The 19,391-nt window shown below is 44.9% G+C and overlaps 1 protein-coding gene across 6 annotated transcripts in view; it reads right to left on the minus strand.

Moving 5' to 3' along the window:
• The window catches only part of FBXW8 (F-box and WD repeat domain containing 8), a 120,995-nt gene extending 103,337 nt beyond the window's left edge, over nucleotides 1-17,658 (minus strand). For 2 of the 6 annotated variants that reach the window (XM_058424769.1, XM_058424767.1), the window contains exons 1-2: nucleotides 17,253-17,636; nucleotides 229-333 (exon numbers count right to left, since the gene is read on the minus strand). In XM_058424769.1, the coding sequence (XP_058280752.1) occupies nucleotides 229-333; nucleotides 17,253-17,570 (423 nt within the window). In that variant the 5' untranslated portion in view covers nucleotides 17,571-17,636. Of the gene's footprint in view, nucleotides 1-228; nucleotides 334-9,744; nucleotides 9,941-13,178; nucleotides 13,266-17,252 lie in introns of those variants that run through there. The other 4 variants (XM_058424771.1, XM_058424770.1, XM_058424766.1 and 1 more) reach the window with 4 other exon arrangements.
• Between the last annotated feature and the right edge of the window lie 1,733 nt (nucleotides 17,659-19,391).

A 19,391-nucleotide genomic window follows, 5' to 3' on the forward strand; every position in this document is an offset into this window, starting at 1 on the left:
AGACTGCAGGGAGAAAAGAGCTCTTTGGTCACAGAAAGATACACACCGAGTAGTGATGTGGAACGTAATCCTTTAAGGTCAAGGTAGCTTTCCTTCAAGTAAACTTGCCATCCAATTCATTAATTCTGCAAAGTTTATATCTGTGAGTAAATTTCTATTACCCAGGAGAGTCCTATACTTTAATCACACATTTACGGAAATCTTGAACATCTGTTGGTGACACCTTACCTGTGCACATCTTCCTAGTTCTTTCCTGTCCAGATACTGAAATATATTGATTGCCAATTCGTAAGGCAGTTGGATATCAAAGAAAGGCACATCATTCATTTCATTCTGAGGGGAAAAAAAAAGAAAGTTGTTTATAATTCTTAGATATGAAAATAACTCAAATTTACAAGCCCTTTAAATGACCAGAGATATTCTTAGGTGGTAACAAGATAGATGAGGCTGTTTACCAGGAGGGAGGCATCCGTACTGTTTCACCAGGCAGTCATGGAACTATTTCAGAATCTGCCGGCCATCCTCCATTCTCTGACCCCCACACGCCTCCACTCCTTATATTCACTTAGGAAACCCATATGACCATTTCCCATGGCGCTTCACAAAGCAGCACGGGTGCTATCTTCCAGCCTGGTGTATGGCACAGGAATCACTGTCAAGGTCTGTGGAAAGCCTCCTGACCTCTAAGGAAAGGTGAGCAGCAGGCGGCCAAGAAACTGAGCCTTGAAATCAGGGAGGCCACCCCTCCTCCCAGGACAACTGCCACTACTCCCAACTAGGAAGGGAGTGAGCACACACAGCTAGAGAAAAGCTGCTTTAGGTCACTAAGGGGTTTTCACTGGGAAAAAAAATAGGGCTATAAACGTAAGCAAAAAGTAAACAAGCGGACACTGCTCTTGATAGAGATGAACGCCACCTCTCCTTGGCCACTGGAGAAGTGCAAGGTTTCCTAATGCTCTCAGGGGCTTACACTGGTTAACCTGAGCGGGCCAGTGCAAACAAAGCAGTTCTTCTTCGGTGTCATTTATTAATGCAGAGAAATCAGAGCTCGCCTGCCTTTGGATAAGCAATTAGAGATGAGGTAACGGGCTTTATTTGAGAGATAAGGCTGTCATGACGATCCTGGTAGCACAAAGAAATATGAGTGTGAAACAGAAAAAAAGCCAAGTGTATGTATGTACCCCTCTGCCTGTTCCCAATCCACCTGCCAAAGCTCACTTTGGTATGTGCTTCTGCAAAGCTAGGAAAAGCTGCACTGTGTCCCCACGGCACTCACTTAATAAAACCCATTTTTAATAAGCTTTGGCTGACATCAGTGACTTATTGCTTACAAGCCAATTGTTAATTCGCCACTCAAATACAGCCGTCTTATGTATTGCAAGGCTGCTGTCTCAAAACAAAAAGAAATCACCTCAGTGTTTTTTAAGGGAGTCCAAGCACTGATTTAGACCCTCCCGAGACTTAGGGTAAAGATTTTTCTGGAATGAAGTTTCTGTTCATCTAGGAGTCTCGGGGCTAAAAGACAGCCCAGAGCATAAAAAGGAAGTGCGGTATTTAACTGCAAAAACAGTGCAAAGGATGAAGGCCAAAAGGGATCTCTGGAGGAAAAAAAGAGTAAGAGCTGACAGCTCTCTGTGGGCAAAGAGAAGGAACAGAATGTTAAATCAAGAGAGAAAGTTTGGCCATACAGAAAAAAACAGGAAAACAAATCTGCAAGTGTAATTAGAAGGCTCAGGGGTGCTTGCCTAAAAAAATAATGGAAAGTCATTGGTTTAATGTCAGGCTCCGTCCCCTCCCACAACTAATTGGCTTCACTCATCAAGAAAAAGAGGCATCACTTTCTCTCTCAGCCCAGATACAACTTGAGACTCCTCAGATCAACACTGGAGGGAGTCACTGCTTGCCAAGGAAAGCCACACTCATGATGAAACTTTCATTTGCAATCGTGGTCTTCCTCCTTTCTTTTTTGGATTATTTTGACATTGTGGAGAGGCCTACTTTACCTACTCTGTAAAGAAACAAGAGAAAAATGTTCCTTACCCTCCTACAACTAGAACAAAGGCAAGGAAAAGCCTGCGTTCGTTGAAACTGAAGTCTCATTTAGCCTTTCACTGTTAGAGACTTGCCGGGCATTGCTTTCTTCAATTGGTCCCATTTAAGACTCACTAGGAACTGGTTTCTGGACTTGACACTATTCTGATGAGGCAAAGGACATCATCATCTTTGTTTTTAGCTGTTCTAGTGCAGAAAAGTCACACCTCTGGTAACAGGAGCCTTCCGTCTTTTGCCTACTCAGTTGGCCTAGCCTCTATCCTCATCATGGAAGACAATGCCTGTATCTTGGCATCACCCTAGCCCTGCCACCAGTATCCTTGATCCCAACCACCATAATCTCTGGGATGCAACCCAGCATGGAGGTTCACAGCAAAGATTCAAACTGATACACCTGTTCGGTCACCTTACCAACAAGCCACCAGGCTAAGTGCATCTGTGCTTTCTCATCTGTAAAAGAGATATAACCACTCTATGAAATAGGTATGCTATTAAGAATAAAAATGAGACCCCATGCTGGTCTCACTGTTAATGCATGCATTATGATGGTTCTTGATCATTTATAAGTTCTGAAGGGCAGTCACTGTTTCAAAGCATTGAATTGTAATTTTGTAAACGACATTACACAGCCAAACTTAAAAAAAAAAAAAGTCACTGTGCTCTCAGAATTATGATCTAAACTCCAAAAGAGATCAAGTCCCAGACTTTCATGTAGATGACCTTCCATGTTGCTAACCACTGGAAAATGGCAGGGAAAAAAAAGAAACCAATACACTAATGGAAGGTCCACATTTTAAGAAATATGTAGACTCCCCCAAGGTGAGGAGACCAAATGCTCAAGTTTCATGCTGCACACTTAGAGTAATTCTGGCAAGACATTCTATCAATGGTCCTTGCCATAGATACTGCAGTGGGTCACTCAGATCCTGCTTCCGGTCCCACTCATTCCCCTAGATGAAAATGCTGCCTGCTGTTGACTCACAACTGAGTCCCTTCCTAGGCAATGCCTTTGGCCAAACAAGCTGCCTCACCCAGGCTGCATCCCCTCCCACCCCTCTAAGGCAGCCTGTATCCAATGACTAGTCCATGGCTGGGTACAAAGGCCTGGCCCCCTTGCTCAGTTCAGGACTTCTCTGAAAGGAAAACCCACTAAACCACCTACATGCAAATCTCCATTTCAGAATCTATTTTTTGAAAAGTTCAATTTTTTTTTTTAAACAAAAGCGATAGACATGACCCACGATAGTCCTGTGTTCAATATATTCCCAAGGGTTCTTAAGCACACCTCCAGAGACATTAGTCTAGGTAAGCTACTTCCTCTCCCCTACTTGAGAAGGATACTAGAATGCAGGTAAATGAGTGACATCACTCCACCAGCCAACCAACAAACCAGAGTAAATTCAAGGTTTAGTAACTAATTCATCAACTTCAGTTTGTTATTATTGGAAATATCATTTGAGAAACACCTTACAAGAGACAGAGTTGTGAGCATATTTGGCCCTGTGGTTGAAAACACACCTCTCTTATTAGTGTGCATGATTTGACAAGGATATGAAGCCACATCCTGGACAAAAGCTGTGGTCTAGTAACCACATAAATCCTACTACTGTCAGGCAGCAGAATGTCTTAGGCACTCTGATTGAGTACTTCCTACAGTTCATAAATGTAGGTTAAAAATACTACTTGCTACTAGTGTGCAGAGAAATACCTTGTTATCTAAAACACACTATCGGACAGAGGTTGGTTAATGGATATAAAAGTGCAGCTAGACAGGAGGAATGAGTTCTGGTTCTCTGTGGCACTACAGGTTGACTATAATTCACAACAATTTATTGTATATTTTCAAATAGCTAGAAGAGCAGATTTTGAATGTTTACAACACAAATAATAAATGTTTTAGGTGATGGATACATTAATTACCCTGATTTGGTCAATATACATTGTATACATATATCACACTGTGCCCCATAAATATGTACAATTATAATGTGTCCACTAAAAATAAATAAATAAATAAAAGATGCTATCAGTCTTCCACCTAGACTACTGTGAAGCACATAGCCATCCAAAAAGTTATGGGCCACATTAACCCAACTCTACACTGACTGAAAAACATGAAAATGGACAACCTGGCATTTCAGAAACAAAGATATTCCAAGAAGAATGAAAAGGAATTAAAGACATTGGAACTATTAAAATAGAGAAATGTGGTCAAACTATAAAAACATCAACATGGCTACAATATTTAGAGAAAGTGATTTTGGGCCGGGCGCAGTGGCTCACGCCTGTAATCCCAGCACTTTGGGAGGCCGAGGCAGGCGGATCACAAGGTCAGGAGATCGAGACCACCCTGGCTAACATGGTGAAACCCCGTCTCTACTAAAAATATATTAAAAAATTAGCCGGGTGTGGTGGCGGGCGCCTGTAGTCCCAGTTACTCAGGAGGCTGAAGTAGAAGAATGACGTGAACTTGGGAGGCAGAGCTTGCAGTGAGCTGAGATGGCGCCACTGCACTCCAGCCTGGGCAACAGAGCAAGTCTCAAAATAAATAAATTAATTAATTAAATAAAAATACAAAAAATTAGCCGGGTGTGGTGACAGGCATCTGTAGTCCCAGCTACTCGGGAGGCTGAGGCAGGAGAATGGCATGAACCCGGCAGGCGGAGCTTACAGTGAGCCGAGATCGCGCCACTGCACTCCAGCCTGGGCGACAGAGCAAGTCTCAAAATAAATAAATTAATTAAATAAAAATACAAAAAATTAGCCGGGTGTGGTGACAGGCATCTGTAGTCCCAGCTACTCGGGAGACTGAGGTAGGAGAATGGCATGAACCCAGCAGGCGGAGCTTACAGTGAGCTGAGATCGTGCCACTGCACTCCAGCCTGGGCGACAGAGCGAGCGAGACTCTGTCTCAAAACAAAAAAAAAGAAAATAATTTTGTAGTAGTTGAATAGCTCTCAGCAATGTGAGACTGGCCAAATTTATTCTATAGGAGACCAATAAATTCAGAATATTAGTATTCCTTCAATGTTAAGGAAAGCATCGGTTTGATAACATACAACCTTGCTTTTAATTCTTTGACAATGTCTCAGATATCGATTCTCTACCACTACTGGGGACTTTCGTCCTGTATTACAATCAAAATCACCTGTGGAATTAAAAAAAAAATGCCAATGGCCCTACCAAGACCTACTGCCCCGAATTTCCAGAGTTAGGGCTCAAGCACCTCTTTTTCTTTTGAGACGGAGTCTCGCTCTGTCGCCCAGTCTGGAGTGCAGTGGCACGATCCTGGCTCAATGAAACCTCTGCCTCCCAGGTTCAAGTGATTCTCATGCCTCAGCCTCCCAAGTAGCTGAGATTACAGGCACACATTACCACACCTAGTTAATTTTTGTTTTTAGTAGAGACAGGGTTTTGTCACGTTGGCCAGGCTGATCTCGAACTCTCGGCCTCCACCTGCCTTGGCCTCTCAGAGTGCTGGGATTACAGGCGTGAGCCACTGCACCTGGCCTCAAGCACCTCTTTCTCAGCCGATCCTCATGCACACTAAAAGTTGAGAATACAACCCTACATCATAGGCAGATATAAAAATCTATCCATCCCCTCTTTCCTCGTCAAGGAAAAAAACACACACAAACACACACTCAAAGGGGTCATATTACTTGTTTAATTTAAAGTCAGTGAATACTAGATTTTCCCAAAGTCTACTGGACTTACTCCAAAAATGCTGAGAGAAATTGCAAAGAGATCCATCCCCAGGGAGGCTGATTTGTATTCCTATGTGCTAATGTAAGACTAATTCTGTAAATGGATTGGTTTTGTGCCTTACTGTTAGAAATTTAATCTGTCTTCTCTTGTTTAATAGAAGAACAGATAATTACTAAGAGCCAAAGCAGTAAAAAGTGAAGAAACTGACTTAAGGTTTTTGTTCCCAATGTACATCTCCAGGGCAAAGAGAACATGAAAGATCTCTCTGGGTGGTGGTTTAAGAAACTGAGAAAAGCACCTTGAGTTCAAAGAAGAGATTTGCGAAAACATTTTTACTGAATCTATGACTGAAAGGAGACTGGTTTCTATAGGCGTTTATCTCAACTTTCCACGTGCTGCAAAAGCTGAGTGGAGTAGACCCACACAATCTCAATCAGAAGACATAGATGAGTTTCAATTTCACCTGTGTCTTCTTTGAGAAGAAAAAAACTGGTTGGCTGGGGGAAAAAGATCTGAAAGGCAGTCAAGATAAATAAGCATCCATTTATAATCCACAATTTGTCTCGAAATATATATTCTTATATACAAAAAGAAAAAAAAGTCAGAAATAGGCCAGGCACAGTGGCTCATATCTGTAATCCCGACACTTTGGGTGATTGAGATGGACAGATCATTAGGGGCCAGGAGTTCAAGACCAGCCCAGGTAACATAGTGAGACATTGTCTCTAGAAAAAATAAAATGAGCCAGGTGTGGTGGCGTGCACCTGCAGTTCCAGCTACTTAGGAGGCTGAGGTGGGAGGATAGCTTGAGTTTGGGAGGTCGAGGCTACAGAGCCATGATCACACCACTGCACTCCAGCCTAGGCAAAAGCAAGAGAAAGCCTGTCTCAAAAAAAAAAAAAAAAAGTCAGAAATACACCAAAATGTTAACAATGGTAGCCTCTAAGCAATTATATTACTAAAGATTTTTATTTTCTTCTATTCTTCTGAATTTCCTAAATATTTCTACAGTGAGCACATGATATTTTCACAGACGTAGAAAAGCAACACATTTTTAAAGTAAGGTAACTTATGTTCAAAATACCATCTAAATTCAGGGCCACACCAGGTGCTAGGGGGAGGGAGGTGCTGTTAGCAAGTATATAAGAAATGGTCTACACTCAAAGAGCTAAAATGTTCTATAGAGGTAAGTCATTGCCACGTAAAATGAAATATAGGAGACTACAACGGGCAATATAGATCGTCCCCTAAGGTACTCCAAAGTTCATTAGTAAGCCAACTATATAGAAATTGGAAATCATTTCTCCAAACAAACAATGCTATAAAGAGCAGCTAAGCTTCCAAGCAGTCACAAAAAAAAATTTATCTCTTAACATTTAACCTAATCCCCATGCCTAGCTATGAGGAAGAGCAAAAGGTATTCAATAAATATTTGTTGATCACATGTGCGGGTGATATAAGTGAACTATAATACTACAGAATCTAACCAGCTCAGTGCCTTGCACACAGTAGATGCACAATAAATATCCATGGAATTTGATTTATCCTTTTTTTACGAGAATAGGCTTTCCAGCTTCAAGACATATTCTCACTCCCCTGGGGACTCCGGCAAGGAAAGAAGGTAGAAGACGCCCATCTAAAGAAGGGCAAGTGCTGGGGGAAATCCCAGGAGGCTGGGTGTGCTGGTGAAGGAGGGTGGTGTGAAGCAAAATGGGCTGGGCCTCTGCTTTGAGCCCCCTTTTAGTCTAAACTGGGATCTGAGCTTTAGGACATGGCGAGGAGAGAAGACAGGAAGAGGAGAAGCTTCAGGTCCCAGAGGGGTACCACAGTGTGTGTGGTTTTGTTTGTGAAAAGAGTAAAGATGTTCACATTAAGAGTCCCAAACACTGCAGGCACATTCCCACCATCAGGATTGGCTATAGAATTTGGGGGGCCTGTTGGTCAAAGATGATCAAGATCATTACAAATGATCAAGGCAACAGAGCATTAAACTAAGTGCGGGTCCTGGCCACCACAGAACCTTTGCACTTGCCCATCGTGGCCTAGAATCCCCTCCCCCAGATCTCTGTATGTTCACTCCTCACCTCCTTTAGGTTCTCCATGAAATGTGACCTTCCCAGAAAGACCCTGTTGGACAGTACTATTTAAAATTACAGCCCCTCCCCTGGCAGATACACTCTATCCCATCTGCTTATTTTTTCTCCAGAACATTTATTACCTGACAATTATTTATCCATTGTCTAACTCACTCTTCCCCAGAATGTAAGTTATACAAGGGCACAGGCTTTTTTCTGTCTTGTTCAATGCTATATTCTCAGTGCCTGGAACAGTGGCTGGTACTAAGACACTTAATAAATATTTGTGGGATATGAATGAAACCCGAGCTGCTTCAAGCAGCAGACCCTTCCAACAAAGACCGCATGTAAGTCACAAGTTGTTCTAGTATACACAGGAATCATTTCAAAAGGTTCATAAGTAGAGGCCTGCTAATTCATGAATAACATGAAAAAACGAACAGCACTGAGGATAAGAACTTTTTAGTTGGGGGAAAGGGAGAAATTTGGGCTGGAGAAATCATGGAAGAATCAACACAGGAGACAGAACTCAAGCTGAGCTTTAAAAGGCAGGCAAAGAACAGGAAAGAGGAAAGGAAGTTATTCCAGAGAAGTCAACTCATGAGTACACATTTGGTTTGGTTTGCTGTCTCACTGCGTATTAGCCAGAAGAAAAGTGTTCACATTAGGGAGCTTACTTATTTGTGTTTAACTTAAAAACAGAAGAAGGTTAAGCCATTAAATCTATCTTGTTGGCAACACAGATGCAGGATCTGACAGGTTAAACATTGACATAGTGAGTGATAAATACTGGCCAGCAGTATTAAAACTTTCAGCAGACCTAAAACTCCGTATCTTAACCTGGAAGGATGCTTTGAATGTTCAAGGGTTCTAACAATCATAGAGCCTTTATAAAGTCGCAGTCAGAAGCAGCAATTTCGCCCACATTATTTCAACTCAACAAACGCAGAGAGGGCCCCTACTGTACTAGTAAGACAGGTGGAGCTAGAATAGTAAGGCAACAGATCCTGCCCTCCAGGGATTCACAAGAGGCGGAAGCTAAGGGCTTATCGGTGATAAGTTTCAGTTAAGAGGAAGTAAAATAGCATAGCAAACTCTGAGTACTAATGATAATGGCACCAGCTTACATTTATTGGGCCCTTACTGTACTCCAGGCTCAGTGCTAAGTTCCATGCCTATTTCATTGCCTCTTTACGAGATAGGTACTAACATCATCATCATTTGACAGCTAAGGCAGGGTAAATTAACTTGCCCAAGGCGAACTGATAACAGCAGAGCCTGAATCTGAACTCAGGTCTACTTGACTGCAGAGCCAGGCCCCATAGCCAAGACTGTCCTGACTCCATTAATATCATTCTTTTAGTTAAAAGAAACAAGAATTTAGGCTCTCTGAGGACAAGGAGCCATTCTGTTTACTGCTGATTCCCCGGCACCGAGCTGATAAATGAATATATGCTGGATGAACAGAAAACACAGCCATCCCCCCTTATCCACGGTTTTGCTTTCCATAGCATCAGTTACCTACAGTACAGTATTATGAGAGCCCACATTCATATAACATTGATCATAGTATACTGTTGTAATTGTTCTACTTTGTTGTTGCTGTTAATCTCTTACTGTGCCTTGTTTATAAACTTTATCATTGGTCTGTGTGTATAGGAAAAAAAATATGGCATACATAGGGTTCAGTACTATCTGCATTTTCAGGCACCCACCGGGGGTCCTGAAATGTATCTCCAGTGGATAAGGTGGGACTACCGTATTCTCAGAGTTAGTGCTGCGTCACACACCCACCTAAAGTGGATATCAGTTATTGCTGTTTTTTCCTGCCCAACATCCACTTCCTCTCTTTAGGAAACCATCCCACTCCCACTCTTAGTCAACACGATTTAGGCGGAGCTGACCTCACCTTCATCTTCAGGAATGGGCAATGGATTCAAGTCTGGACAATTTGAATCAGTGATTGGCTGAAAGGTGGACACATGACCCAGTTTGCACCAATGGGAATTTAGGGTCATGACTTGCTGCTCTCTTTCCCCTGAGTTGCTAAGCAGATAGAAGACTAGAGTTGCTGGTAGCCATTTTTCCCCAAGAGGAGAGCCTGTCTGTGAATAAAGCCAACAAAAGGAAAGCAGGATTAAGAGAAGGCGAATCCTACTTACCTTAGGTAAGCACCCAGAACAAACACTACCACCTGGAATTTTCAGTTGCAGGAATCAATAAATTCCAGTTTGGGTTTTTAAGCCAGTTTGGGTTGGGTGCTTGCTGCCTGCAGCCCACAGTCCTGATACACCACCTAAATAAAAATGGAGCCCAAGCAAGCTGGTATCACAGCCACTCCACTGAAGAAAGCAGCACACTTGCAATTATACTCAGGTATATCCACTGTCTCCAAGAAGCCTGAGTTTATGAACAGAGGAGAAGACAACAGAGAAAGTGCCTACTGCCTCTGAAATTCTGACCAGGGATGTGTTCTTTCGCTAGTTTACTTATACGAAGAACTCTTATCAAGTGCCAATTGAGGTATTCCCAACTCATCACCTAAAAAGAGATGGCTGCTAAGTGCTATTACTAAAAGCTTCATAAAACATGAGGCTTGGGAGGAGTCCTGCGTTTATTGTTGTTGTTGTTGTTGTTGTTGTTTGTTTTTTGAGGTGGAGTCTTGCTCTGTCACCCAGGCTGGAGTGCAGTGGCGCCATCTCGGCTCACTGCAACCTCTGCTTCCTGGGTTCAAGCAATTCTCCTGCCTCAGCCTCCCCAGTAGCTGGGACTACAGGCGCGTGCCACCACGCCCGGCTAATTATTGTATTTTTTAGTAGAGACAGGGTTTCACCATCTTAGCCAGGATGGTCTTGATCTCCTGACCTCCTGATCCGACCACCTCGGCCTCCCAAAGTGCTGGGATTACAGGCATGAGCCACCACGCCCGGCTGAGTCCTACGTTTTCATGTCAGCTTTGCTTGCCCATCAGAGGTTCTGGCCTATACTAGCCAGATGACACTCCAAGGCAGCACTGCTCACCTACCCATCCAAAGGCAACTTCGCTCTTGATTGCTAACTTATTAGTTGTTCTCTCTCTAGTGATGGATACTGAAGACTCTGAAGTGGAGGAGACTGCACCAGAAATACAACAGGGTGCACTAATGAAAGTGTGCCAAAGGTTGGAGAAGAAATGGGGGCAGGGAGGAAGTGTAAGAAGGTAGTACCAGATTTTATTTCCCATTCATGTCAACTGGATCAGCTTCTGTTAAAAATTCTGGGGAGTCTCAAATGGAACTAACTCTTCCTTTCAGGAGCCACCCATGGATCAAGCAAGGATTCTTGGGAAGGCACAAGGCAAAGATGATAAGATGGTGACCCAAGGCAGATCTAGCCCACTGACAGGTTTTGTTTAACCTGCAATGTTAGCACCTAAAATTTTATTAATTTTTTATTAGTTACTAACAATTAAAAATTGGAAGAGCTTTTGAGGTAGACTGGCATAGTGATGGCCCCAAATTTGTTCATGTCTGTCTGTATCCAAGCACTTGGGCAAATCCACACTAACTCTGGACTTGGCCACATGACAATAACAAACATGACCTATGCAGACTTCAAAAGCACCATTGCATCTGGCCATTGGGGCTCGCCCTCTTGCTGCTCTTGTAATTCTGAGAATGCCCACTTGGGACTAAGCTAAGCTGCTGTATGATGACTCATAACCCAGATACACACCTCTTTCTCTCTCTCTCTCTCACACACACACACACAGGCACAATTAGCCAACCCCTAGAAGCAGAGCAGCCTAGGTGACACAGCTAACCTCAGACACACGAGTGAGCTCACCCACACCCAGCCCAAGCTGCCACCCTGCAAAATGGTGAGCTAAATCGTGGTTGTTTTAAGCCAAAGTTTTGGATGGTGGTTTTTAAGTGAGACAGAATCTATTTTGCCCAGGCTGGTCTCAAACTCCTGGGCTAAGGTGATCCTCCTGCCTCAACTCCCCCAGCAGCTGGGAGTACAGGCATGTGCCACCATGCCCAGCTTGGATGGTTTTCTCATGCAGAAAAAACTGAAAGAGTCCACATAAAAATACATATTCCCAATTAAAAAAAAAATCTAAAGACCTTACAACACTGGGACCACATTCCTACAGGGCAACAACCAGCTAATGGGGGCAGTGGCTACTACCCTGACCCCAGCCATGGTATATATTTCCCAATGTGTCTTTATCATCTTGCCCATGCTGGGGTCAAGTTCTGCTGTCATGTCATCTCCGTTGGGTGTTGATTTATAGTAAAGAAGAAAGTGAAATACTATATTCCACATACACAAGTTATTATCAAAAGTGAGAAAACCAGTACAACCACTTTGGAAAACTGTCAGTATCTACCAAGACATACCTTATGACTCACCAATTCCACTCCCAAATGAATACTCAGGAAAAATGTGGACACATTTTCCAGAAGATGTACAAAACATTTATGGTGGCACTATTTCTGAGAGTCCCAAACTGGCTATCAACAAACTAGCAATAATTCCCATCAACAGTAGATAAGATGTGGCATATTCATAGGGATCAATCTCACAGATAATACCATACACGAGAACTCAGACACATGAGTATGTGCTGTTTGACTCCACTTAATATACAGTTCAAAAACAGACAAACTAAATGTGGTGTTAGAAGTTAGGTGAGGCCAGGCATGCAGGCTCACACCTGTAGTTCCAGCACTTTGGGAGGCCGAGGCGGGCAGATCACATGAGGCCAGGAGTTCAAAACCAGCCTGGCCAACACAGTGACACCCCATCTCTACTAAAAATTAGCAGGCCGTGGTGGTGCATGCCTGTAGTCACAGCTACTCAGGAGACTGAGGCACAAGAATCACTTGAACCTGGGAAGTGGGGGTTGCAGTGAGCCAAGATCATGCCACTGCACTCCAGCCTAGGTTACAGGGCAAGACTCTGTCTCCAAAAAAAAAAAAAGCAGTCACGTGAGTGGTTACCCTTGGGTGGAAGGGAACACAGGGCAGGGGAGGTGGTTCTGACATGCTGGTGATGCTGTCCTGTGACCTGGCTGCTGCTTACATGGATGTGTACACTTGAAAATTCATCAAGCTGTGCATTTAGGCCTCGTATAGGTCAATACATAGTTTGAGCTTAAAAACTTTTAAAAGTGGGAAAACAAGACCAAGATGGCCATGTTTAAAGACAATTCCTATGATACATGTTTGTGACAAAAAGAACAGCTGCCACTATGAAACAAATTATAAAGCTATGACCAGAACACATAAAAAACACCTGATGAGCTGGGAGAAAGGACCTAATGTGCAACACCCAGCCTACCTCACTTACGTGCATTACCTGCCTTAGCCCTGTGGGCTCTGGGGCTTGCAACCGCTGACACAGGAATCCAAGCCTTTTCCATAAACCTTGTCATCATTTATCAGCCTGGAGAGAAGGAGTAGGTTTATTATCTAAAAATCAGTTACTTTCCTAATGCTCATCTACAAATTAGTTGAAAATAGCCACTGGAGAGAGTTGTTGGGAGAAATGAAGACGATAATGTCTCTAAACCCTTAAGACAGTACCAAGGAGACAGTCTACGTACACAATGAATTATAACCTTATTTATAGCAGTGTTATTGATGATTGCAAAGTCTTTTTTTCATTTTTTATTTTTTGAGATGGAATTTTGCTCTTGTTGCCCAGGCTGGAGTGCAATGGCATGATCTCGGCTCACCACAACCTCCGCCTCCCGGGTTCAAGCGATTCTCCTGCCTCAGCCTCCCAAGTAGCTGGGATTACAGGTGCCTGCCACCACGCCTGGCTAATTTTGTATTTTTAGTAGAGACAGGGTTTCTCCTTGTTGGTTAGGCTGGTCTCGAACTCCTGACCTCAGGTAATCTGCCCACCTCAGCCTCCCAAAGTGCTGGGATTACAGGTGTGAGCCACCAGGCCCAGCCTTTTTTTTTTTTGAGATAGAGTTTTGCTCTGTCACCCAGGCCGGAGTGCAGTGGTGTGATCCCGGCTCACTGCATCCTCGACCTCCTGGCCTCAATCAATCCTCCCACATCAGCCTCTCAAGTAGTAAGGACTACAGGAACATGCCACCACGCCTGGCCAATTTTTGTAGAGATGGGTCTTCTCTATGTTGCCCAGGTTGGTTTTGAGCTCCTGAGTTCAAGAGATCCATCCACCCACCTCAGCCTCCCAAAGTGCTAGGATTACAGGCATGAGCCACCTTGCCCAGCCACAAAGTTTGTTTTTTGCCTGTTTTTGACAGGGTCTTGCTGTGTCACCCAGGCTGGAGTGCAGTGGTGCAATCACGGCTTGCTGCAGCCTCAGCCTCCTGAGTTCAAGCAATCCTCCCACCTCAGCCTCCCAAGTAGCTAGAACTAAAGGGGTGCACCACCACACCTAGCTAAATTTTTTGTAGAACCGGGGTTTCACTATGTTGCTCAGGCTGGTCTTGAACTCCTGGGCTCAGGCAATCCTCCTGGCTTGGCCTCCAAAGTGCTGGGATTACAGGTGTGTACCACCACACCTGGCCTACAAAGTCCTCTTTAAAATTAGAGGTGCCCTAAAAGTTGTATGCTACTCATAGAGAACCTAGTAGTACCTAATGTGGTGATTCTGAAGGGGGCAGAGGAGACCAGGGAAATGAATTCCAGGAAGACAGGGAAGGCCTTTTCCAACAACATGAAACAGATTTGGATGTACCTTCCAGATTCTCCAGTATGCAGGTCCCTTCTATTTTCAGAATACAACAGACCCTTGAACAACACGGGTTGGAACTGCGTGGGTCCACTTGTATGCAGGTTTTTTCCATAAACGTTGCATCGAATGTGCCTGCCTCTCCTTGCACCTCTGCCACCACTATGACAACAAGACCAATCCCTCCTTCGTAGCAGCAGCAGCAGCCTACCCAGCATGAAGGCAGTAAGAATGACGGCCTTTGTGATGAGCCACTTTCACTTCATGAATAGTAAATACATTTTCTCTTATAATCTTCTTAATGACACTTTCTCCTCTAGCTTACTTTATTATAATGCTATAGTATATAACACATAGAAGATACAAAATATGTGTTAACTGACTTATCTATAAGGCTTCTGGTCAACAGTAGGCTATTCGTAGTTAAGTTTTGGGAGTCAAAAGTTATACGCAGATTTTTGACTGCAAGGAGGTCAGTTCTCCTAACCCCCCATGTTGTTCAAAGGTCAACTGTACTTGATTTGCTTCTTTACTATTTTTGGCATCAATGCCTATACCTCTAAGGTGTTACAAATGGAAAGCCTTGAGAAGCAGGACCTTAACCCAAAGGAGGCTATACGGTAGAGTATAATGTCTTAAACTTGCCTGATCATCCCAGTCATCAGATTTCAGGGCCCCTTCCCTGGTGGAGTTAGCAGGTCTGGGGAGGGCCCAGAACCTATATTATAACCAAGCCTCGAGTGATTCTTACGCCAACTCAAGTTCACGTGGTGAAACTTGGAGTTGGAAAGACCTAGATCCAAATTCAAAGCCCAGAATCTATCAGCGGGGTAATGCTGGGCAAGTTACAGAGAATCTCTGAGTTTCTTCATTTGTAAAAGGAGAGTTAAAATCTACCTCACAGGATTGTTATATTCGAATTAGGGCAGAGCACAGGACTAAACACTTGGTTAAAAACTCAAATAGTAGCTATTAACGCTATTTGAGTAAACTACATATTACATAAAATAATAGGCCATTATTTCTTGAAACAGCTTGCCACTTAAAGAATTATTCTCGGCCGGGTGCGGTGGCTCACGCCTGTAATCCCAGCACTTCGGGAGGCCAAGGCGGGCGGATCACGAGGTCAGGAGATCGAGACCATCCCGGCTAACACAGTGAAATCCCGTCTCTACTAAAAATACAAAAAGAAACTAGCCGGGCGTGGTGGTGGGCGCCTGTAGTCCCAGCTACTGGGGAGGCTGAGGCAGGAGAATGGCGTGAACCTGGGAGGCGGAGCTTGCAGTGAGCTGAGATCGTGCCACTGCAACTCCAGCCTGGGCAACAGAGCGAGACTCTGTCTCAAAAAAAAAAAAAAAAAAAGATTCTCAATTGGGAGGATCACTTGAGCCCAGGAGTTTGAGACCAGACTGGGCAATACAGGGAGACCTTGTCTCTACCAAAAAATTTAAAAAATTAGCTGAGTGTGGTGGCGCATGAGTGTAGTCCCAGCTACGCGGGATGCTGAGGGAAGAGGATGGCTTGAGCCAGGTGGTTTGAGGCTGCAGTGGGCCGGGAGAGCAACAGTACACTCTAGCCTGGGCAACAGAGCAAGACTCTGTCTCAGAAAACAAAGAAAGAAAAAAAAAAACAGAAAAAAAAAAGTGGGTTCCCAATTGGAAAGCTGTAGGGATTTCCTTCGGGCCTAATTTAAATCAAACCATTAGAACCTGGAGCCTTGTCCTGTTAACCTGGGAGCCACGGATGCATTTCAGGTGTTCTTGATTTTCCCAACTTTCTGAAGGGTTTTTTTTTTTTTTTTTTGAGACGGAGTCTCGCTGTCGCCCAGGCTGGAGTGCAGCGGCGCGATCTCGGCTCACTGCAAGCTCCGCCTCCCGGGTTCACGCCATTCTCCTGCCTCAGCTTCCCGAGTAGCTGGGACTACAGGCGCCCGCCACCATGCCTGGCTAATTTTTTGTATTTTTAGTAGAGACGGGGTTTCACCGTGGTCTCGATCTGCTGACCTCGTGATCCACCCGCCTCGGCCTCCCAAAGTGCTGGGATTACAGGCGTGAGCCACTGCGCCCGGCCTAAGGGGGTTATTTTTAACGGACAGAGGGTCCCCAGCTTCCTCCAGATTCTCCAAGGTATCCACGCCCCACAAAAAGATAAACTCTATCCTAATGAAAGTGCCCAAGAGATTCCTTCCTCCTCTTCTTCCTTTTTTTCCGAGATAATTTTTTTGAATACGTGCACGGTTACAAAAATTAAACAGTGCAAACAGTATACAAAGGTAAAATTCCTTCCTATCCATTACCTGGGTCCTCCTTTTCAAAGGCAACCTTTGTTCAAAGTTTAGCCTTCAAGAGCAGGATTTCTCAACCCCACACTTACTGATATTTTGGCCTGGATCATTTTTTTGTGCGTGGTGTCCTGTACATTGTAGGATGTTCAGGAGCATCTCTGGCCGATGCCCAGTAACAGGCACACATATACACCCCGATAAGGCACCCAAAAATGTCTGCAGACACTGCCACATCTGGGGGAACAAAATCGCCCTGGCTGAGAAGCGCTGCTTCCAGAAAGACCCCTATGCACGCACAAACATCGGTGTTCGGGCGTCTACTCATTTTCTCGGGCAACTAGTGGCACACAGTTACTCTCCAAATCACTGCAGGGGTTTGTCCTGGGGCGGGGGCCGGCGCAGGCATGGGGGGCGTGGGGGAGGCGACCGCCACTCACCAGGTCGCGGATGAGCTGGTCCACCAGCTGCTCCCCGCCCCCGGCGCCCTCGCGGGCCAAAGGAGAACGTGAGTGGCTCGCCACGTCCTGCCCCTCGGCCCGAGTCGCCCGCGCCGCCGGGGTCCTCCCCGCGCCCTCCAGGAGACCCTGGGCCAGCGCCGGGTCCCCCGAGGCCTGTTCACCGCTCCCGGAGCCCACCTCCGGCCGCCGAGCCCGCCTCTCGGTAGCCTCGGGCCGTCGCCGCTTCCTCGGCGCCTGGGCCTGCGCCAGCTCCTCCTGCCAGCGCCGACGGAACTCATCCAGGCTGTAGTCGTCCATGTTCGCCGCTCCCGGCGCTCCACGTTCTACTCGGTTCCACCGGGTGCCACGGGACAGTCCCTCCGAGGGAAGTGTCCGCCGCGGCCGGAAGCCGCTGCCGCCGCTGCTCTAGAGTTCCGGGTGGGCGTCCACGCCCCCGCCACGCCCCCCGCGCTGCCCCTGTACGCACGTGGTGGTCCGGCGTGTGGCTTGTGGCGCCCAAGGCGGAGGTCTACGCAGCTGCTCCTCGGCCCGTCAGATCTCCTGCCTATCAGTTTTGGAAGCTCTGACTTTCCGCCAAGCACTGTTCCTTCATTCAACAAACATTCAGCATCTACTATATGCCAGGCACCAAGAATTCAGCATTTAAATCTGCAAAACAAAACAAAAACTCTGACGTCCTGGAGCATGCGTTTAAGTGGGGAGACTTTAAACAAAGAAATATGAACATTTGAATCAGTGATAGGTATTAGGAAGAAAACAAGGTAAGGTAAGGGGAGTAAGGATTGATAGTGAAAGTCTGTTTAAGATGTTATTTAAATTAAAATCTAAAAGAGAATCAACGGTGGATAAAGAAACTGATATATGCATATGGTGGAATACTACTCAGCCATAAAAAAGGAATGAATTCATGGCATTCGTAGCAACCTGGATGGCATTGGAGATTATTCTAAGTGAAGTAACTCAGGAATGGAAAACCAAACATCGTGTGTTCTCATTCATAAGTGGGAGCTAAGCTACGAGGATGCAAAGGCATAAGAATGACTTATGGGACTTTGGAACAGGGGAGGGGGACGAGGGGAGGGTGGGAAGGTGGGGAGGGATAAAAGACTATAACTTGGGTTCAGTGTATACTGCTCGGGTGATGCGTGTGCCAAAATCTCACAAATCACCACTAAAGAACTTACTCACGTAACCAAATACCACCTGTTCCCAATAACCTATGGAAATAAAAAAAACATTAAAAAAAACCTGAAAGAGAAACCAGCCAAGGGAAGGTCAAATCTTAGGAGAGAGATTTCCAGAAGGAAATCCAAGGGCTTTAAGATGGGAAAGAAAGTGACATACGATGGCATTCCACTTAAAAATGTTTTCTTTGCACCTGATATTCCCTCAGCAGGGAAGTTGTCCCCCCACCTTGACCTGGTTAACTCCTACACATCTTTCATATCTCAACTCACATTTCACTTAATCTTCCAAACTCCACTCAAGAAACATCAGGTATCCCGGTTATTCATTCTCACAGCATCGTGTACTTCTCATCATAATGCGTAACACAATTTGTAATTTTATTTTTATGTATATATATATATATATATATATATATATATATATATATCCCTTCCCTTCTAGATTGGCAACTCTTAGCTTTGAGACTGGTGATTAATACATGCTCAATAAATGGGTTTTTTTTTGTTTGTTTTGTTTTGTTTTTGAGACGGAGTCTCGCTCTGTTGCCCAGGCTGGAGTGCAGTGGCGCGATCTCGGCTCGCTGCAAGCTGCGCCTCCCGGGTTCATGCCATTCTCCTGCCTCAGCCTCCTGAGTAGCTGGGACTACAGGCGCCCGCCACCATGCCCGGCTAATTTTTTATATTTTTAGTAGAGACAGGGTTTCACCATGTTGGCCAGACTAGTCTTGAACTCCTGATGTCAAGTGATCCACCCACCTCGGCCTCCCAAAGTGCTGGGGTTACAGACACTTTGGGGTTACAGACCCACCACTCCAGGCTCAAAGATGCTCTTGCAGTTAACTGTCCCTTATTCTTTGTCTAACTCTTCTTAGTCTCTCAGGCCTCTTCTCTAGAATCGCTTCTGTAAATAAACTAGCTGCCTACAAACCCA

This window comes from Hylobates moloch, unplaced genomic scaffold, assembly GCF_009828535.3.
Source record: "Hylobates moloch isolate HMO894 unplaced genomic scaffold, HMol_V3 SCAFFOLD_12, whole genome shotgun sequence".
NCBI classification, from domain to species: Eukaryota; Metazoa; Chordata; class Mammalia; order Primates; family Hylobatidae; genus Hylobates; species Hylobates moloch.